This window comes from Sylvia atricapilla, chromosome Z, assembly GCF_009819655.1.
Source record: "Sylvia atricapilla isolate bSylAtr1 chromosome Z, bSylAtr1.pri, whole genome shotgun sequence".
Classification (NCBI taxonomy): domain Eukaryota; kingdom Metazoa; phylum Chordata; class Aves; order Passeriformes; family Sylviidae; genus Sylvia; species Sylvia atricapilla.
The window spans coordinates 37,209,108-37,230,549 of NC_089174.1; the positions used below are offsets into that span (position 1 = coordinate 37,209,108).

The 21,442-nt window shown below is 39.3% G+C and overlaps 1 protein-coding gene across 1 annotated transcript; it reads right to left on the minus strand.

The window, feature by feature from the left end:
* Nucleotides 1-767: 767 nt before the first annotated feature.
* LOC136374256 (protein patched homolog 1-like) lies at nucleotides 768-21,001 on the minus strand. The gene is made up of 9 exons (XM_066339559.1): nucleotides 20,746-21,001; nucleotides 13,356-13,539; nucleotides 11,605-11,885; nucleotides 9,953-10,090; nucleotides 7,882-8,024; nucleotides 4,843-4,942; nucleotides 3,213-3,458; nucleotides 1,623-2,159; nucleotides 768-779 (listed from the first exon to the last, which is right to left on the minus strand). Exons 1-9 carry the CDS (start codon nucleotides 20,863-20,865, stop codon nucleotides 768-770), a joined length of 1,761 nt encoding a protein of 586 aa, XP_066195656.1. The 5' UTR covers nucleotides 20,866-21,001.
* Nucleotides 21,002-21,442: the final 441 nt, after the last annotated feature.

Consider the following 21,442-nt stretch of genomic DNA (forward strand, 5'->3'; position numbering starts at 1 on the left):
TATTGGTAAAAAACAACAGAGTTTTCACTAGTGCCTACTAACAGGGAAAGCCAGACTCACATCAGCATCAGTGGGTTTGTAAGCCCACCAAGTGTTAACATACAGTAAAAGAGAGACTACAGTACACCAGGAACATACACACAGAAGTATGCATATTTCCAGATGCACACTTGGACACATACAGCAAAACAAAACCTGTACATAGCTAAGTCTATTTAAGCCTCCCAGATTAACTTACTTTTCTTCATATTTGCTTATTTTAAAAATTACCACGCATAGCGTGTTTGAAAGTTAACAGTAACATTTCATACTACCACAGGGTTGTGATACGCAAATTTAAAATATTTTAAAAAGACATGTACCTTTAAAAATCCTATTACATAAGCAACATTTGCATAGAATTATACAAGTAAATTATAAAATATTTAAGCAGCAGCAACTTATGCTGAAAATTAGAACTAGATTAAGCTTAGTTGTGGCACAGATATCAATGTACAAAAAGTACAAAGAGCACACAATTTTGTCCCCATTCTATTGCCCAAAGGCAAATTACTCCAGATTATACTACTTTACATCACTCTTTTGTATATTACATATGTGTACATCTTTTAAATACTTAAAGGAAATATTTAACAAAATAATACAATAGGTTACAGTAACAGTAAACTGTTGTCCTGATGCAGCATGTCCTTTTCTACAACTTCAAGCAGTTCTTCTCTTCAAGCACTTCTGGAATACAGTTTTCCATCTTTGGCCTCTTCTTTGCTTCAGTTATTACCCTGTACAAATAAGGACAGAAAAAAAAAAAAGGGCAGACATTCACTAAATGTCAAGAAAAACAAACAAATCAAACTAGGCCGACTAATTTCATGATTCTTGTGGTTAGAGTTAACAATCAGGAAATGCTGGCTCTGCTTTCATATCAGTCATTAATTTCCTGGAGAAGAAATACTGATACCAATTTTAAAAATGTAGATGCTTTAAATTCTAAGTTCCCAGTTTTAGATAGCTGTGACAAATTCAGTCAACATCAATGAACAATTGAAAGAGAAGTGTGCTACATTGAATACTGAGTTTATTTAAGAGTCTCATATTACTATGTACTTCAGCTTGAAAAAGCTTAAGAAGCCCACTTTGCACTTGCCTCATCTTCCAGAGGGACTCAGTCCTTATTATGGACTTCATATCCTTTCACCAACTATTTTATTCAAGAGATGACAATTCCTGAAGTAGCTGGCAATTTTACACTCTCCTGGGCAATGTCATTTTATATAACATTTTAGAGCATGCCTGATTCAGGGATCAGAAGACAGGATTTACACAATGGTAAATGCAGCTGCACAGTTCTGAAGATGTTAACCAGCATCTCTGCTTTATTTTCCTCATCTGGTAAACTGGGACTGTATGATGTACTTATCCATTTTGCAAAGCTCTTTGAAGTAGTTCATATTTGAATGCAGTATGACTTCTAGTGTTGGAGAGCACTATTTTAGCCAACCTCATGTTTAGTGCAAAATGTACTATGTTCATAGTTAGCAGATTTAAGCAGATTTACCTCTTTCTTTTGATCACAACATTGTCTGACAAAACCCAAAGCATGCAGTTACATGAGACAGACCTACCTTATTGTGAGCTGAGCTGTTGCCAGGTATCCTTTCCTCACATTCAACATCTTGCAGTTCTATAACCTCTACTTTAGAATTTCTTCTCTCACATCGCACATTAAAAGGTACGTGGGGGTCCTCAAATGGTGCACGGCCAGCTTCATGGTGTCCCTCATAGGATGGAAAGCTGGCTCCCCGGGAGCTGTGGCCGTGCAGGGCAGGGTGGACAGCGACAGTGACTGAGGCCGAGGCAGTCACAGTAGTGATAGGCTGGCAGTAGGCTGTTCCTGTGGGGCCCGCGGCCCCGAACGCCGGGCTTCTCGCACTGTGGGAATGAGCCTTGTTGCCCAAGCGATCCCTGCTGCTGGGTCCCGAGTGCCCTTCAGTGGAAATTTCAAAAGCATCCCTGCGAGGGAGGTAAGGAGGTGGTCGCGGCCCTTCCCTCGCTTCCCGTTTGGGTTGTCTGCCCTGATGCCACGGCTGCTGCTGCGTGCTGGGCTCTGGATTTAACTGCACCCTAGGACTCGGCTGATGCCTTCCTTCCGGCGGAACCACCTGAGAGAGACACGCACCATTACACCGCCGACAAAGCAAAGCAAACAAATACTATGCTTGCTTATATTTTATGCGGAGAATAACTATAATGATGCTCTGACTCTACAAAGGGAATGTTATGGAAACTGATAATTGATTTTTCCATGGTTTTTGTCTGAAGTTATTAAAACCTGGAAAGCATATCTTCAGAAAAACACACGATGACAGCTGAAAACATTATTGTAAGCTTCCTACATGCTGGTCCATCTTTTCAAAGGGATGGGTGACAAGCACTTGATCTTAACTCAACAAGCAGAATTGCAGGCATTTGGAAAAGGCTATACCATGCAGGGAACATACACAGGATGTTAGTAGGGTAGTTTGTATAGACTGTAGGAATCTGTTCTCTGATTTCCATAAAGAGCATGAAGCACAGCAGCTACATCAGTCAATAAACCGTGACCAACTTCAAATGTGGCTGTGCTTGTACCTATTTCTAGGCCTCTGCTGAACAAAACCAGATCCGCACTGCAGCTCAGCATGCAATATCAGCAGGGGTAGGATTTCACTTTCTTTTGAAATCACAATTATGCCAACCTAGTAGCAAGATGAAACAAGGCCCATGATTTGGTACAACACTTAAACTACTTTCTTCTGGCTTTCTCCCCAAAATGTGCTGCCACAGAGAGGTATATGACAATAATCCATAAGGAGCTGTGTGAAAGAGGTTGGGGTCTCGTCATCTCTCCTCCTTCTCTCTCTGAAGACAGTCATCAAACGGACAGAGAGCTCTTGCAGCTGGTGCTAATGGGATGTAAAAGCAATTACCCATGCCAAAAGTCCTGCTTTTGTACCACCACTTTACCCTCAACTCAGTTCTAAAGGAGAGAATGAGGAAAACCTTCACTCCCTGCTAACATGCTTTGGCACAAAGTCACAAAGCACAATCAGTCAGAAGACATTTTCCATGAAAATAAACAAACAAATAAAAAATAAATAATAAAACCTCCAAACCCAAAACACATCATAAAACTTGTTCTTGCCCTCATGCTAGTCCATGTGAAAGCTACTTACAGTGGATCTTGCAAAGAGAGGATTCTCAGTTGCTTCTACTATAACTTGATGGATGGGTGCCCCAGGGCCTCGCGTGGCCTCGTACTGATGCAGCTCCTCACTGATGCCAGACACTGTGGTTTGAGAGCTGTACTCAGAGTCAGAGGAATCCGAAGTGTGTCCAGCTGGCAGTGCAAACCTCACAGTGCCAGGGGGTGGCTCAGGAGATGGTGTGGGCAATCTGTCCTGTCCGTTGGCTGGAGAAACCTGATGACAGCAATGCTTTCGTTTACATTCAGCTAGGTTTACCCTTCTAAACACTAGTGCTTGACACAAACAATGTTCTGCCAAATACACCCTGCAATTCCACAACAACCTTAGCAGCAGTTTTCTGATTAACACAGACAGTGAAAAAAATTAGTGGAAGTATAAAAGACATGACCTCCATTTGCAGATATGTATGTAAACAGGATAAAACAGATTCTTCTGGGTATCACTGTCTCAGGAAGAGCATGTATGTGTGTATGTGCATGCACTTGCACTTGTAAATATAAATATAAAAATAAAAATAATATGTGGGCTCCCCTCCCCTTTCAGCAAGCTTTAGCAGTGATTTCGTAAAACCACCTCTAGTGGGTTGGGACAGTGTTACTAGGTGTTTATTTGCAAAGAGAGATGGATACACACATCACAGCAATATATAACACACACATACACTTTGAGTAAGAGACAGGTCATGCATACTGTTAGGAATTAAGAGATTACACACTGTTGTCAAAATTGTTTTACTAATATTAAAAGAGCCCAAACACTTCTGAAATATACCAGCGCTGTATGCAAAGCTTGTGTTTTATTCTTATGCACACACTCAATATATATATATATAAAATGTATAATGTAATATATATATACATGTGAAACATAGCACGCTGATTTTACTGACACAGGATAAAGATAACCCCATGTAACACAGTAATTGTATTAAATACAGAGCAGGTAATAAATGATCAGCCACCAAATATAAAGTTGGTATCTGTGACTCCTTGATTCCAGACTTGGACTTTGTACTGTAAAGTCACCAATGTCTAAGTGAAGCCTTCCCCGCGTCAAAAATCCCACTTGAGGCAGAAGAATGCCACAGGGAGAGGTGACTGGACAGCGGGGATCTTCTGGCAGACCAATTATGGTTATCAAGGCATGGTCTGTGGACCACCACTGTGTGTGTTGGTCCACACAGGCCTTCCTGGTGGTCTGCTCAGTTAGACACTTTGAGGAACACAACAGAGCCAATGAGGTAGGAAAGTAGAAAGTATGTGTATTAAAAAAAACTATCTTTTGCAAAATATTGAGGGAAATCTTTATTTTACTTCTTTGCTTATCACATTATGTGAGTAGTATAAATAACACTATCAGATTTGCCTATTGCAACCTCTAAAATGATACTTTTTTAAAAAAACGTTTAAAAATAGAGTAGTATCAGCTAGGTAATGAACAGCACTCATAATAAAAATTTATAAAAAAGCCTGAGAGCAAGAAACTTAATCAAAGAAAATTTTAAAAATACTTTCTAAAAATGGGGGCAGGGGAGAATTGAGGGGGACAGCAATGCAGACATAGTATTATTTTTTCTGTCACCATTAATTTTACTGACCTCAGGGTATGGTCCAAAGAATGAGAGAAGAACAGGAAGCAGCACCAATCCATTGAGAACTCCCAGAATGGTTAGGATTGCCAAAACAGCAAAGAAATACCTGAAGTACAGTTTAAATGGTTTGGGGGAGAGAAAAGCTATTGTTAGAAACAAGGGATTACAAATTACTCCTGCATATATTAAAATAATACAGATACTAAAATCACTGTAACATATTACTAACATCAAAGGAAACAATTATATCACTTTCCATATAAGATATAGGGTTTTTTACCTTTTGAATTAGAGAAGCTACATCCCCCAAAGTGTTAGTTGAGAAAGGAAAGAAAGAAATTACATTTGTTAATTTCCGAGAATCTGGAAGCATGTAATGTTATTTATGAATGTGTTACACAAACACAAAAATATGGAATGTGCAGGGAACGGCTGAATGGACTGAAAGCACAAATACAATGAAAAGGGGCCCCCATTAGTGAAAACCCAGCAGAAGCAAACAAATGAAGTGAAGGGTGTAGAATTTAAACAATTTAGTGTAGAAGGAAAAGAAGCCCTCTTCTCCCAGCAGCTAATCCACTGTGAAATGCTTCTGCAACTTACAGCAGAATGTCTAATTAAACCTACAGTATATCAGGTAAGGGTTTTCCTTGCTGTTCATTAATCAAACTTAACGCCTAGAATTCTGTAAGTTCCAGTTTTACCAAATAGCTTGAATTGCAACTCTTTTACAACACAGGAACCCGCTTTCTGCAAAGAAAATGCCCATTCTGTAGTAAGCTTCAGCATTGTACTGAGTAAGAGCATTCCACAATGGCAGAGCTGCATTGCAGGCTAATCTTTTGTTGAACAATTTAGCATCTCTGAATACTCTTGTTTTGCGTCAGCCAATTCAAACATAAAGGCTGAAATACTATGGAAGAAGAGAAAAGTGCACAAGTAGTTGTCCTTTCCCACCACTGAGGGCTACGGTCTGGGATCCTTCATGAATACCAAGGTAAACCTGTCAGTAAAAGGAAAGTCTTGCTAGTTGGTATTCGCACAGCTGGGGCTCAGACTAAACTTAAGGCTGCATTGTAACTAATGATTTCAAGGACTCAGTCTTGGTAAATTCCTTGAGGAGAAGGCAAAGGAGAAGAACAGAGGGTAAGTTTGCTACTAATGGGTCTGCTGATTACATTGTCTAGCTGGCAACAAACTTTACTGCCTCCCTGCTTCCACATCTGATCAAATATATCAGACTCCTGTAAAACTATAAATATCCTGCTATTGTAAACATTTGGGAATTTCTGACCTGCATTAACAAAAATCAGCAAGCCAATCTACTCTACTAACATAAACCATCAGAACTTTAAACTGGGACACAGATCAACAACAGGCATTAAAAACATTTGCATCTCATCCATCTAATGTTAGAATAAACACAAGGATTATAGCTTTGACCAGTTGGTGTATACAGTGTCTGGTAATTTACTTAATCTTCCACATTGCTGGACTAATCTGTCGCTTTCCGGAAGTTTAGGAACTTCTCCCACTCTTAACAATGCTCAGGCTCCCCAGAGTTTATTTTACTCTGTTTTTTAAACACAGCAAACTGAAGTGAGATTGTGCTATAAAATAACAGAAAAGTAAAATAACGTAAGTTGAAAAGTTGAAAGGCTCATTTTATAAACTGAGAGCACATCCAATCCAAATTTGGTGTGAAAGGACTGCTACAATCTTCCATTTGCTATGATGCAAAAATATGAGCCAAAATCTCATCTGTTAAGTAGGAGAGTAGCACACCAAAAATGTGCCTCTGTAAATTTAGGTTAAATCTGTCAGTAACCTGTACGCTGAAAAATTCCAACCCTTACAAAACCAGGTCCTAAAAGAATAATTCTACTTCTTCAATACCAATACAATAAACTAAAAAATAGTGATTTTTGGGGAAAAAATTCTATTTCAGGACATGGAGTACCTATATAGTAATAATCTTCATATAGGTTCCATGCAATCTAACTGCAAACTGCCTGCTTTCTTCAAATATCTTTCATACATAAACAAAAAGCCTGATGAGATTTAGCAGTCATTCTCTCAGTTCCTGCCCCTGACATTTTGTTGTTCTTGTTGTCAAATGGATGTCAGTTAAGTCTAATCATCTATCCAGCTTATGTCTACCTAAGCAGTTAAGCCATCTTACAGAGTATTTTTTATTTGGCCCAATTCAACCTCAGTTCCATTTTAGGGCTTGGATTATTTTGTGTGTGTGTGCTGTAGTTTGCCACAAAGAGCCTGTGTTACTTCTAAGATTAGCCACTTTGCAGAGCTCCACAGGTTGTTTGGAATAGAAGAGGATCTGTTTCATTGCACTTCTCAAATTCCCCTGAAGAAAAGACTTGCTTTCCTCTATACTTAAGGAACTCACATTCTTAATTATATTCTCAAGAAACAGCCTGCTTTTAGTTCTAAACAGAAGGGCCTTTAGGCTTTTCTGTACAAAAATTTTAGTATGAAGTTCTGTGTTCATATTTATGATTCCCCAGCTCCCAGACAGGGCTTTCTCCCTGCCACATACTCCCACCCTTTTTCCTCATTATGCAAAACCCACATAAGGATAAAAGGGGAAGGCCCTGACAGAGTCACTTGCAGCACAGCTGAATGTTTGTAGGTTCACGTGTCCTTTGCATATAAATTCTTGTGCATACAAGAAGTCTGGAGGACCTCAAGGCTAAAGGTCAGATGCAGCAATACTGGACAATACAAGACGCTTTGAACTACTTCAAACCCAGAATTAGCAAACTTTCTAAACAGCAACATTTTTGTGCTCCTTCACGCCAAGTATCAGATTTTCCTGGAACAGATTTTAATGTCAGCAATGGAAACACTACCATGTCTAGCAAGTAACAAGGAGTTAATAAAACAGAGGGAAAGCAGGACCATGATGTAAGCATACTTGACACACCATGCATAGTAATAAAATGACAGATTCACTGAAGTGAATAAAAATTAAAAGCACACTTATTTTTATTTTTGAAAGAAAGTCAAAATACAAAAATGCTTTACCTGACAATAAAATCAAACTCTGATCCTGCAAGCATTAACACCCCAAGCAGAGTGGACACGGCCCCATCCAGCACTGGTGCAAACATATGTTCCAATGCAAGGACAGCCCTATGGTTCCTGTCTCCTATGGCAGTTAAAAATGCCTGTAAAACAAAGAAGTTCATTTGCTTAGGCAGATGTATACAACCTTCCAAACAGCCTCTCTCCTAGCATATACAGTTTTCCATCAGTTAATTATTCCAAACTACAGTTTATCGAAGTTATCTTTGTAGCTGGATAATCCTTGATAGAAGGCCTGATCCTGCAGTTGTATCATACAACAGCTGCTGAAGTCACACAACCAGATTAAGCACTGATGACAGAGTCAGACCATAACAATTCTGGAAGCAATAGCCACTTGCAACACTAGCCTTTTATCTCTAGATTTGTCTATTTCCACTTGGAAAGAATTCATGTAATGGCGAAAGCAGTTCAGGTATCAAAATTGCAGGGCTAGTCTTCTCATTCTTGTGGGTTCATGGCTTCCATGACTTTTTTAACATTTCCATTTCACTCAAAAACAAAGTTTTTGAAACTTAGTACTTCAAAGCTAGCAGTTCTATACATACAAAATTATCCTGGGAACAGTGCTTAACATGGTAGTGCCTGAGCAACAATATCACTAGTGAACCGCCGTCATCCATCCCTACAACTTCCTATGAATAAGCTCTACCAAGAATATGTAAATGTGTTTGTTATGAATTAGTCTACTCTGTGTATGACTTAATGGTTTAAGAAAACAAGAACCTGGCTGATAATCTTACTATGATTTGTAAGGGCTCTCTTTGGTTAATTCCCTAATGGCTATTAAGATATGTGCTGAAGCAGCTATCTTCCTCACAGTCCTGGAATTTAAGTCTTTCTTCTCTAGAATTAGAAAAAAATCAAGGTCACAATTCACAAGCAATAGCACATAACTGATCCACAAGTGGATTGCGAATCACTCTTCAACTCAATTAAATTCTGCATTAAAAGTTTCAGCACTGCCTTTTTTGTTTATACAACACTGATTTGACTATTTATATGTTCTGAAGTTTTTATCTCTAGTGTCACTGTGAGAAAACCACTATTTTCAGTTTGCTTGGCATTTTATCTTCAGGTACAGGTGACCCGTGAAGTCCTGTAAATTAAATAAGTTACTATCCATCTAGAAATAACTGTTTGGTCCTTTTTTATTCCCTTTTTCCTGTTTTAAATCTTCAATACTAAAAAGCTGTAATTTCTTTCTTCCTCTTCTACACCATTAATTTCTAACACTTCCCAAACTGTTCCAAGTCCTAGCAAACTTATTTACCGCCTATCTGTAGCAGTGGGAGGAAAAAGGATGTCATCACTTGAGGGATAGAATTGCTCCACTTTAACCTTACCCTACTTCCACTGTGGTTTTTCTCAAAATGATTCTTTTAATTTAGGGTGACTTCATGTGCCCTAACACCATCTAAACCACTAGATAAACAGCAGAAAAATATTTTCCTACGGACTGCATGTTTGTGCCCACTATTATTAGCCAATGGCTTCTGAAAAGAAGATGCAGTTTTTAAAACAGAACACTAATTCAAACATGTTCACGTTTGAGAAATCCAGAAAAACCAAATGACACAATATCTGATTTTGAAAAACTCCTCTGAAAAATTCCCTTTTGCAAGATAGAGAATCTACATGCAAGAGGTAACAAAAAGCTGTGTAACACTGATGCAACAATGATGGGGGTTCAGACAAGGATAATGAGAGTGTGGACTGAAGCAAGATGATGTAAGATCTCTGTTTTCTCTATAAAATTGCATCAATCAGAGAAAAAGGTATCACAGCTAATGTATCCTCTCTTGTCTTCTGGGAGACTGACTCAATAGTTAGGAACTGCCTTATCAAGATCAGCTCTGTTCCACTGACACAAATGGAAAGCTACATAAAACTGTGATCATTTTCCTTCTGAGAATCAAGTCACTGACAAGAAACAGTAAGGATTTGTGATCTGAGCATTGCCATAATTTTATTTTAAAATGTTTTTAAAATGCTTCTTGATTTTACGTACCAAAGCAACATGAACAGTGAATTCCACACCAATGCCAACAGAAGCAATCAGGATAACCACAGGCACTGCACTCAGCTTTATTCCAATCAGACCCATCATGCCAAACAGCTCCACAGTCATCAGAGCCAGCACCACCACCTAGATGATTTCAAACATCTGTTAGTATCTTCTTATACTCCATACAGTGAGGAGAAAGACATTTCAAAATAACAGGGTTACCATAGGACATATTCCTCAAGGCCATCCTATATTCCCAAAGACAAGCTGCTTTTACTTGTTTCATTTTTCTCAATGGCAATGAATGCTGAATAGCCAGTGTAAATTACACTCTAAGAACCAGTTAACACATGAAGCACCAACTTTGTATTGGCTATACTCCATCAGTGATCTGAAAAACCATTTGCTCCTCCTTATCATGAATACTCCCAACAGGTACATTTTTGGTTTTTACCCATCTTTCAGACAATCCTTCCAGAAAAAGTATCTTTCAACTACCTGCACTTGAACTATCTTTTGTAGAGCTGCAAATATAAGTGAGGATGTCTAAAGCACAGAAGAAAGTAAATGCCATAATCAGCTGATGAGTCTCAGGTTACAGAGGGCCTCTGAGCTTTTAAGGTATTTGGGGGAATTGACATGGACAAAACAAACAGTTAAATATAAGAGGAGGCTTTTATTTTTCTTTCATCTACCTTGTAAAAAAAAACCTGAGGAAAAGGGAGGGGAGGAAATCTGGAGAACCAACTTTAAAAGTAGCTAAAGCCAAGCAGGAAAAAAAAATACACACACTTATAAAAGCAATGGTGGACTCTGAAAATAAATGCCTTTTCCAAAGGAAAAAAGTATGCACTACAATAAATGATTTTATAAGCTAATGAATCAAGCATAATAACATAAATTGCTTGATAAGGTGCTATGAAAAACATTCTAGACTAAACATTTACCTTTTAACATACCTGTCAAATAAATGTACATTACAAAAACTAGTAACTGTTTTATGCTTTTCTACTTCTGGCATTTTATAAACCATATGATAGTTTATGGAATTTAAACATAGGAACATCATCATTCAGTTTAACTTGAATGTTTACTGAGAGGCTTATGGTGCCTTTCAGAAAGCATGGAGAAGTATTCTCTGCAGTTTTATGCTCCTTCCTCTCGACAGCTCAGTTACAGGTTTTCCACAGTGCATACCATAGAACATAAGCATTTCAGTTTTTTCCTGAAAGATTGCATTCAGAAATGGCTGGGAAAATTTATGGACAAGCTAGTCATAAGCAACTGCCTTGAAAAATAACTATGTGTGAGAAAAGAAGAGAAGGAATACAGAATTAGAAATTATTTTAATAAAGCTCTTCATTTTCCTCTGTTTCTTTATTTCTTATGTTAGTGTGCATTTGAGCAAGGGTAAAAGTTTATATACCTTTCTAAGAAACCTTTAAACCTGCAAAAAAGGTGGCCAGAAGATTAGGGTTACTAAGGCTTGTACCTTCAGCACGAACCCTACTCCCTCAACTTGAATAAATATATAATGAATGATGCAATATACATACTCCACCAGAGGCCCAGACATAAACAAAACCTTCCCGACTACAGCAAGAGCTATGCTGAAAGGAATTTGACTTCAACAAAGACCCTTATAATAAACTTACAATGATCCCAGCTGTCCAGGGGTTTAGGAGGAAGAGGGCACACACCAGAAACGTGCAAGCTAAAACCACACTAATGGATAAGAGGAGCCAGTGACGAAGTCCAATGTACTGCTCCCAGAACAGAAATGGGTAACCATTTGGGTAGCTGGAGATCCCCAGACTGGTGTAGTTATTACAGATAGCTCTCACTTTCTCGATAGCCTCCACAAAGTCAGAAGTTTCTCGCAATCCATTGAGGTAGAAAGGAAACTGAGCATATTCTATGGGCTCGGCTGCTGGAACTAGGAAAACGACAGCAGTGTTAAAATGTGGTTTGGGAAAGAAGATGATATACAGAGATCAGGGTTACCAAAACATTTTTTTCTTCACAGCAAAATGCATAAAAGGTGGTGAATTCAAATTTTACTTGTTTGGAATAAATTGTGGTGTTAAAACTCTCCAGTAAATAGAAACTGGAAATAGTACTTGAGATTACGCTATTTTATCATGCAGTGTAATGGGATGAACACAGCCTACACCAAGTTCCCTAACAGTTATATATAATTTAACAGTTATTTTTCAATCCATGTATTTAATCGCTTTTTACTGAATAGCTAGTCAAAAGTCCCTAACTGCAACACAGGAGGAGAAAATCACATAATTTATAAATTTTATCCAAATGCTCCTCTTTCATGGAGTTTCTTCAAAATCAAAGGTCATTTTCCTGAGATTAACTGAGATTCACTGACACAAAACTAGAGAAAAATTTAGCTTGAGCAGGCTCTCTTTAAGATTTCCATCAAGTATTTGGAAATTCAGAAGTAGAAATCCACATTCTGATGGAAATTAGTGGAGGGAAAAAGTCCCATAATATAAAAGTAATGGCTTACTGAGGAAATACGAAACTTTTTATCCTTGAATAATTTGACAAACCAACACTTCCCATACCTTCTTTTGAGTGTAATGCAAGGTCTACTCCATGACTAGAAAAGAAAAGGCTTCTACAACAAGCTTTTGGTTACTGCCATTGTATGCTCCAAACCCTGCAGCTTCATTCAGTTGACTTCTTAACATCATTTGCCCTATTATAATCTCAACTGTAAATTTTCGTTAAGACAAAACTTGGCTGAATGCCACAAAGCTCTAGGGTTTGGATACACTGAGGCATGGTTATCCAACCACATTTTCAAGTGCACCAGTTGCTCCCTATATGCCCTCTCCCCTTCCCCACTGGTGTCCAACTAGCAATCCTCCCAATCAATTGAAAGCTGAAGCAAAGCCAGCTGGTACTGGTGCCAGGAAAACAGTGAATGGTGTGAAGTGGGACTTTTCCCCTGGTCCCTCTAGCTCTTGTACTGTATCAGCGCAGTAGCTTAGTGTATGAGTTACTTTGGTAAAAATTTCTTAGGTATTAAGAATTGAGAACAACCATGATAGAACTTCAGTAATGAAATTTCGAAATAACTTAGGGAATTTCATTAAATGCCCAGGTTTCACACAAAGACAGAACTATCAGGTAACACTTTAAAAAAGCAGTGCTTACTCTAAATTTTTAGGGCTTTAAACTGCTATTTATAACTCATTATTCAACATGATAAAATCCTGCAAAGGTGTCACAGTTGCAGTGCTGCTTGGATCTCCTATAACTACAGCGCAACACAATGTATTCTCCTGCTTGTTCTTCTGAGCCCTGTGCAGCATCAGGGGCTACTGAAGGAAGGAGTGTGGGCACTCATGTAAACTGTAGGGGGTTAAGATGAAATGCTACTCACTCCGCAGCCGTGTTTCTGGCATGTAGTCTGCTTTGTCATGGACCCACTCGGGGCGGTGCGGGCGGATGTTGGCCTGCGAGGCAGCGTAGGCCACGGGGTCGTTGCTAACCCAGGCTGTCAGGTAGATGTAGAAAGCATTTGGGTTAATGATTCCATCCGCATCCACCAGACGCTGTTTAGTCAACTGCGAAATGGAAAAAAATTAGAAGCTTTTCAAAAAAAGTTTTGCTTACAGGGCTCTTGCCATAATGCTTTCAACAAATGGCCTGGAGATGCTACACACATATAGGAGAGTAAAAGCAAGAGACCATAAACGTTCCCTTGAAGGGACTTATCAGCAAACTATTGTTCGACAACAAAAACAAAATCTAAGAAAATCCAGTGACAGTGGTTATTTATAAATTAGTACTCATATAATATTTACAATAACCACTAAATCAACAGATGGTTCCTGAATACACTGAACCAATTAAATCCAAATTCTGAAAGACTGCAGCCAAGAATGAAAAACAACCAAGTTGGAGAAACATATCTAAAGACACAGAAAGAAAACCTGGCAAGAGTCCCTACACATGTCTGTGTGCAGTTAACCTCTGTTGTTAACACTGAAGGAAATGCCACCCAGTAAATGGAGGAGAGCTATAAAAATAAAACAACATCTGTATAAATTTTGCTAACACTTGCCTCCAATGACCTCTGTATTCTGAAAACGCCCAGCCTCAAAAAAGCAGATGACTGCCCTGTGTCACTTGGGTCACTGTGGGCAAATGCATCTGTGGGGTAAACAGCAGTGGTATACTTCCAAGGGTCTGTTAGCCAAATCCTGCACAGCTAGAGCTCTGACAGAGGACTCCATGGGTGAAAAGTATTACTGGGGCTTTTTGTTTTGTTTATTTAAAATTCTGGCTCAGCTCCAGTTCCAGGTCTTTTAAATGAAATGAAAAACAACAGTGACAGCAGTTAAAAAAAAAAGAAAAAAGTTTGATTCCAAGGATCTGGATTCAATTAGTCCACAGGATATGCAACAACTGTATGTCTTCAAGCTGTCTCTGGAACTGCACAGTACAGCGCTCAACCCCTGTGGGTGCACCACACTTTTCTCCCTCCCAGGCACAGGAAATTATATCAGCAGCTGCAGTCCAATTGCATTTGTTCCACAGCGTACCTGGTACACTCTGCTAAACAAAATCTCACTGAAGGTTTTCTCTGCAACTCCCTTTCTTTGCCTAATTCATTGCTGAAGCTTCATTCAGACCTGACAGCATGCTGCATGTTGCTATACAGCAGTGTGTTTCACACACTACAGTAACTTTGAACAATGTGCTCTGTAAATCTGTCACCTTTAATGCCAGGAAGAAAAAAAGACAATAAGCAGAACTGCCAAGAAGCTCATTAAAAACACTATTTTTCTGCCTGAAAGCAGAGTAAGTTGATGATGACTCTCAGAGAGGGGAAGGTATGTTATTGAAGAATTTCTTCTTCAGCATTTGAAATCTGATTTTAGTGTAAATAGTCATTCCTAATGTATTTCCATTTACAAATGGCTACAGCAAATGCAGTCATATGCTTGGGTAACCTCAGGCATATTTTATTTAATCAGCTCTAACAACTGCCATTTGTAGTTCTACAGCAGTTTAGATGTATTTAGTGATGGTGGTACAAGAATATGATACTGCATGTAATAATTTCAGTCTCCTTCCTCTATAATTCATCAATATCTTTTTTAAAATGTTCTACTTTGCACAAATTTTTAGGAACAAACCAAATAATTGCAAATGTCTGGCACAGGACTAAACTCCATAAACCTATGGATGCAGAGAGGTATTTTTCACAACAATCTCCATGTAAACTGAACATGTCTGGCATGGGAGCACAAAATGCACATCACCCAGTAACAATCAAGGACTGGCATTTGCCATGTTGATTTGAGCACTTTGCAATATATGTGTTTGTAGTATGACAAACTACATCTGAGGAGTGGATTCAGCAAAGTCAGCAAGCCCATAATTCAGAAGGCATAATTCAGACATTCAGCTCCTTGAGCTGGAGAAAAGATACTAAAACCTTTGTAGACTTTGCACCTCTCCTCACTCCTGATGACTTATGCATTGCTGTGTAAACCAGCATGGACTCTGATACACTACCTGGCTGATGTCAATGGGCTTTGCATGGTTGCCTGTTTGTACCAATAGTTTATAAGCCAGAACAGCATCGTCAGAACCATTTTTATAGTTGTTGTATGTGATCTTCCCAGTTTCCCAGTCGCGGTCAAATGCATCCTGAAGTCCTGAGGAGTTAATAGAGGCAAGGGGAAGACAGAACACACAGGTGAATAATCGCTCTTACAAACAAATTTCAGAAGGAGAAAGAATAATGATGCTTTTTCATAGCTGAATCATGATGAAAATTATCGACCTGGTGCCTCCTAAATTTGGGGCTCCACACCATCAGTAAGTGGGAAGTATCAGCTGCATGTCCAGTATTTTGCCCAAAGAAAGGCAGGAGAAGCAAGAAAATGCAAGGAAGAAGCCCCAGGAGTCCCTAGGTTGTGTATACCAGCAAAACTGAGCTAGTAAGCTGCAGATGCATTGTGCACTGGCATAAACGGCTTTCCCTCAAGGGAAATTGATTATCTTCTCCAAGCATTCCACTTGGAGAAGTGTATGGGAAAGAGTTATAATCTTGTCTAGAACAGAAAAGGGCTGAGCTCAGCCCTCATCCAACTTCGCCACCTTACAACTAGAGGAGGCATAAGACTGTTACCTAGAAGGGAAATATTCTCCTTATTCACCTCTGCCTCACCAAAACCCTGGCGAAGTGCACTGAGCCACAGAGAAGGACACACACCACTCTCATTACTGTTTTGGGCTACTGCAGAGCACTGGAGCAATAGCTTCTACACTATAACCAGAAATTCCACTACAAGGGGGGAGAAAAACACTCAAACTTTCAACTTCAAATAGCAACTCAACTGCTCCTCAAGCACAGCGTGAGCGAACACGATTTTGTCAATTTGTTCCATCTGTTCAACTTGTGCAGCTAATACAAGTCATGGGATCTGCTGCCAGCACATGTAAAGATTACAGCCAACACCTATTCACTCTCAACTGTTATTTTCCTCCTTGCCACCCTTCAAGGGAGAGGGAATACCTCACAGTAGAAATTTGGATCAGATTTAATACAGGAAGCCACAGCCCAGTACAAGGAGGCTCTGTGCAAGCAGATGACAAACCGCATGTCCAGGGAAGGGGAAAAAAGGCTGGGGGAGTGGCGGTGGAGGAAACCATCGACCCACCTCACAGCTGGGCTGAGGAGCCGTAAATGAAAACCATTGCTGCAGACTGGATAGGTTAGCTACAGCTGTACTGATATAAGAGCACTGCAAGAGAAAATGCACTCGGCTGACATCGCCTCCGGGAGACTACCCATTCCCATTGATAAGCTCGTCCTCTCTTCCTTAGGAAGCTGCCTCCCCTGCTGTCTCACTAAACCATGTCAAATCATGTGAATCCAACAGGATGATAACCAGATGATGAAAGAAGCCTGCCAGATATCTGCATGTAGTCCTCTAGCACTGGTCCAGGATGAGGACAATTTGCCATCAGGTTTTTTGACATCACCAAAGGACTTTGAGGTGCCCTTTGAAAAAAGCACTGTTTGCTGACACCACAGAGAGAGGAAACATTAGAGCATGCAAAAATATCAATCCATTCTTTCTGTGCCAAGTTCAGCTCCACGTCAGTTTCTAACAAAGTGGCCAAGGTGAGAGTATTTGGGCTATCGAATCAGTGACAAGAAACACAAGGGACTTCAGAAAGTTAAGAGAATGTTGTCAAAAAAACACATGGAAAAGGAGGAGATGACCTAAGAACAGTGTAACTTCCAGCAAATGTGTCTCTCTTCCACAGGAGGAGCACACAAATTGCTCTGATAGACAGCACATCAGGGCAGACCTTTCACATAAACATCCCACCCCTGTCAGGAGGCTCCACAGACACAATAACAAATTAATCCATTGGCATGTGACATTACCAGTTTGAGGCTGCAAAAAAGGGCATGTACTTTGAAACATTACTGCAGTGGGTGAAAACTTGGCTCTCTTACATCTCCCCCTACTCCCCTGTTCTCACAAGTTTGGTTATCCTTCAAACCCTGCTCCCTTTTACACCTTTAGTCTTCAGCCAGCTTACGTTTCAGGTCATTTTATTACATACCCAGCTAAAACTGAACGTCTATAGAAAGAATATTAAGAAACCATGGTTCTTAATATCTGAAGAATTTCAAACTTCCAATAAGTAAGATTTGCCACTATACTTTGAAATTTGTAGTAGACTTTGCTGCTTTCAAAGCAAACATGTTTGTAACAATTATTTTAAAAGACATTAAATCTATCATAAATGGGTATAATTACACATTTCTGGGCTGAAAGATGAAAGTATCTTGCTGTCATCTTTCTGCAGAAAAGTTATAGAAATTAAGGGAATTTAAAAAACTATATATAGGATTTTTTCACATCAGCAGTCACTTTGACTTAGTGCTTCGGAAGAAAGCGACAACATAGAAAATTATGTGGGAGTAGGGATGAGGAAGGAATTCCTACTAATTCCTGTGAGCAGCTGCCACCATGAAACACCAGATAAGATTTCCCTTTGTAAAAACAAGCCTAATTAGAAGCCATCAGGGAATCCAAGCTACCTCATTTACATTCAGCCACTAACAAAAAACCATGTTAACATTTACAGTCTAAAATAAATGATTAGTGTTAACTTTTCTTCTGTTGCATTTTCACTAACAGAAAATAGGGCAACATAAGCAACACTAGAAAGCAAAATATGAGAGATCTCTGAAAAGAGACGTGCACAAGGCAGAAGACATAGTCCACTGCTACTAATGAGGAAGAATGTACAGCTAAACCAAGGATGCCTTCTTGGTAAAAAACAGTTTTGTTCACACTTTGTTGCATCCTTCCTTCTGCTGGACAAATATGTGTGTGTCAGAAGGCCATCTTGAGCCATTAACCTCTGGCACCGGATTCACAGTCAAGTTGGCAGGAATTAGGTCAAAGCTGTTCCTGCTTTATTATCCAGTTCTTCCAGCACATAAAACTATGTCAGTAGAACTGCTCCATTTCAGTAGAGGATTCTCCCTAAATCCACCCTAAACCTGTACCTTCTTTGTAAACTCTATCTCCATCTTCCCTTCCTTTGACTCCTTTGGCACCACCCAGAGCTGGTAACAATCAGGTTTAATTCTGCCTGCTAGACTGGACCTTTAGATAATTCCCCAACTATGACAGGCATGGCAGCTTTTAGTACAACAGTCTAGCTCCCTCCTGTAACCATGCCCTGTACCACTTGAAAACATAACATCTTTCTATTGATATATCTCAATATTCTCCTTTACTAAAGGAGAATATTTATACTATTTATACTATACTACTGCTTCCTGGAGTCTCCCTGACCATTCTACTATACCATTTTAGCTCCATGCAGCCTGCCAGTATACCCCAGGCAACAGGAATACACACAGCTCCTCTAGTGGAAGAAAAGCAGAGGACAAATAAGGATAGGCTGGCTGATGTGGACTGGAAGGGAAAAGTAACTATCTGCTGAACCAAGTACAGAGTAGAACACCCCTGTGAGAAGACCACATCTGGAAAGAACACACATGGACATGCAGCATGAAGGGACATGCAGGCCCTTGGCCACACAAATAGTCCTTAGCACAAGAGGGACACAAAGAGGATGGGGAGACACTCAAAGTGAAAGAGGGTTGGGAAAGTATGTGGTGTGCCTGATAGAAGGGCACTGGGAATGGGAGTTCTCCTGGAAGTAACACCAAGTGGGCTAGCCTCCAGCATTTCACTTTGAGCAGACTGCAAGGGAGCAGACGCAAGGGCACCTCCTCCTGACTTTATCGTTGGCAGACTGTGCTGAGGTTGAGCACTAATAAAGCCTCCTGAACACAATCTCAGATTTCCATCTCCCTCACGGGGGAGGGGGAAACAGAGAAAGGGGGGACACCAGATACATTTTTTCCTACTGCTTTGGAAGAGCAGCAAAAAATAACCACAAAAGAAACAAAGTAATCAGGAGAGGTTTAAGAGAGTTTGGAAAAGCATGTAGAAGGAGGATTGCTTAGAATTCTAGAAAGTACAGTAATGTTCCAATCCAGCAAACATCTAAGCTATGCTGAATTTTCTTCCTGCCAGTAAGGCCTTCCCTTACAGCTCAATATGCTTATGTGAGCAAAATATTTTAAATAAAATTTCCAGTAAGTAGACTGCAATGAATGGATCCAATGTATTTAAAAACCATTAAAAACCCTCAAAGCTAATAGCTGAACTACTGCTTTGCATTATTTAGCAATGCATTAAACATATGGGAGACCTCACTTTGTGTAGATTTGTCACTTACATGCATCTGCTTTCCTAATATTGTTCAACATATTTTCAGAAGGAATAAAATACATCAGATATTGACAGTTACCTATATGTTCTCTAAGAATCCCTGGCTGCAGTGGTCATCTGTACACAATTAAATTTAAAATTCACAGTCTCACCAGGTCAGCACAACTTTTTTCCCCTTCAAAAGCTTCCTAGAAATTCTCCCAATAGAAAGGCATAGGTAGGACCAAAGTAATTCTCAGCTGTGTAAGCTTGCTGCTAAATTTGCTAAGATGTAACAGTACTCCTTATTTTAAATACAAACCAGTTATTTGTCTCAACATGTGCAATTATAGTATCTTCAATATCTTCAATTACTTAATTTCAATATAATTAATATCATAGTATTATGATATTAATATCATAAGGCCATGCCTTCTCTTGTCTTTCCCCATCCTGTTACACTTCAGCAGAGAAAAGCAGCACCATAGAAAGGGTGAGCATAGCTGATTGGAAACCTAGACTATGCAGTAAGTTCCTAAACCAGTAAAACACATAAGCCACAGTGAATTTTCCTCATGCCAGCAGTCCCAGTTGAAGCCAACAAGATCACTCAAGAGCTGAAAGTTAAGTCTGTGTCAGAATACCTCACCAGACAGGGATTTTTCATTTACTGCTCTGTAAACACTCACCAAATATTTATTTACCCAAGACATAGGGCCATATTTGGCCATAATGCTTAACAGCCTCTTCAGCTGCTTAGACATGAATGGCATGGATATAATCACTAAAAGCTTCAAAACTGTCTTACTGGGGAGTAAACTTAAACACAAGAATTTAGGGGAAAAAGAGTGAGTCCACACACGGGTTTAAAGCACCACCTAGGTGTTCTCCCTGCTCTCAGAGCCTTTAACTGTGTGACTGCATTTGAAGAAGACAGAAATACCACTGTTAACAATTGTTCTTTCTGACAAACTAAGAAAAGTTTCTGTAATACTCTCTTACCTTGCAGCCAGTCTCGAAAGTAGTGCAACCACATTTTGGGGAGCTGCTTATCCTCTTCCAACAAAACATACGCCACATTGCTGAAACTTCTATGAAGTTCATAAAGTAAGTGCTGGACATTTGGATAGTCTGCCTTCTGTGTCACAATATACATGTTGTAGAATGAAAAGTATTTGAACTGTGCAGCAATAAAGTCATATTCCCGTGTTTCCCGTGGTACAATGTCTGTGAGATCTAGTCCATCTCTCACCCGGGTAGTTCCATAAAGGCTGAGCCCAAGTAAACCCAGAAAAAGAAAAATAACCACAATCTGAAACAGAAGACAGAAACTTGTTTGGTTTGGGGTTTATAAAGGAACTAACAATTCATAATGTCATATTACAAAGCCCAAAATTAACATCCATCAGTACTTTCAAGCTTTTGTTTTTTTAGGGTTTTTTAATGCATATACATACTACAACACTAAGGTAATTTGTTCTTCCTTGAAGGGGCTCTGCATCACAGACGAAAAATTTATACTGTAGCAAAGTTTACAAGTGACTTTAACTTCATTGTTCACAAGCTTCTATTACAAAAAGTCACCAGAACCCTCACTCATAATATGCATCTGAAGTATGTCTCCACAGCACTTGCAAGATAAAATTTTTAAAATAAGAAATCAGCTATAAAATTATTAAAAACTGTTATTTCACGAGAG

Bases quoted from the DNA above. Each gene is read 5' to 3' on its own strand.
- LOC136374256 (XM_066339559.1), bottom strand. From the start codon at position 20,865: ATGTCCAGCACTTACTTTATGAACTTCATAGAAGTTTCAGCAATGTGG. The intron at 13,540-20,745 runs GTAAGAGAGTAT...TCCATTTCGCAG, and splicing joins CTTTCGAGACTGGCTGCAAG to TTGACTAAACAGCGTCTGGT. The intron at 10,091-11,604 runs GTAAGTTTATTA...GAAATCATCTAG, and splicing joins CCTGGACAGCTGGGATCATT to GTGGTGGTGCTGGCTCTGAT.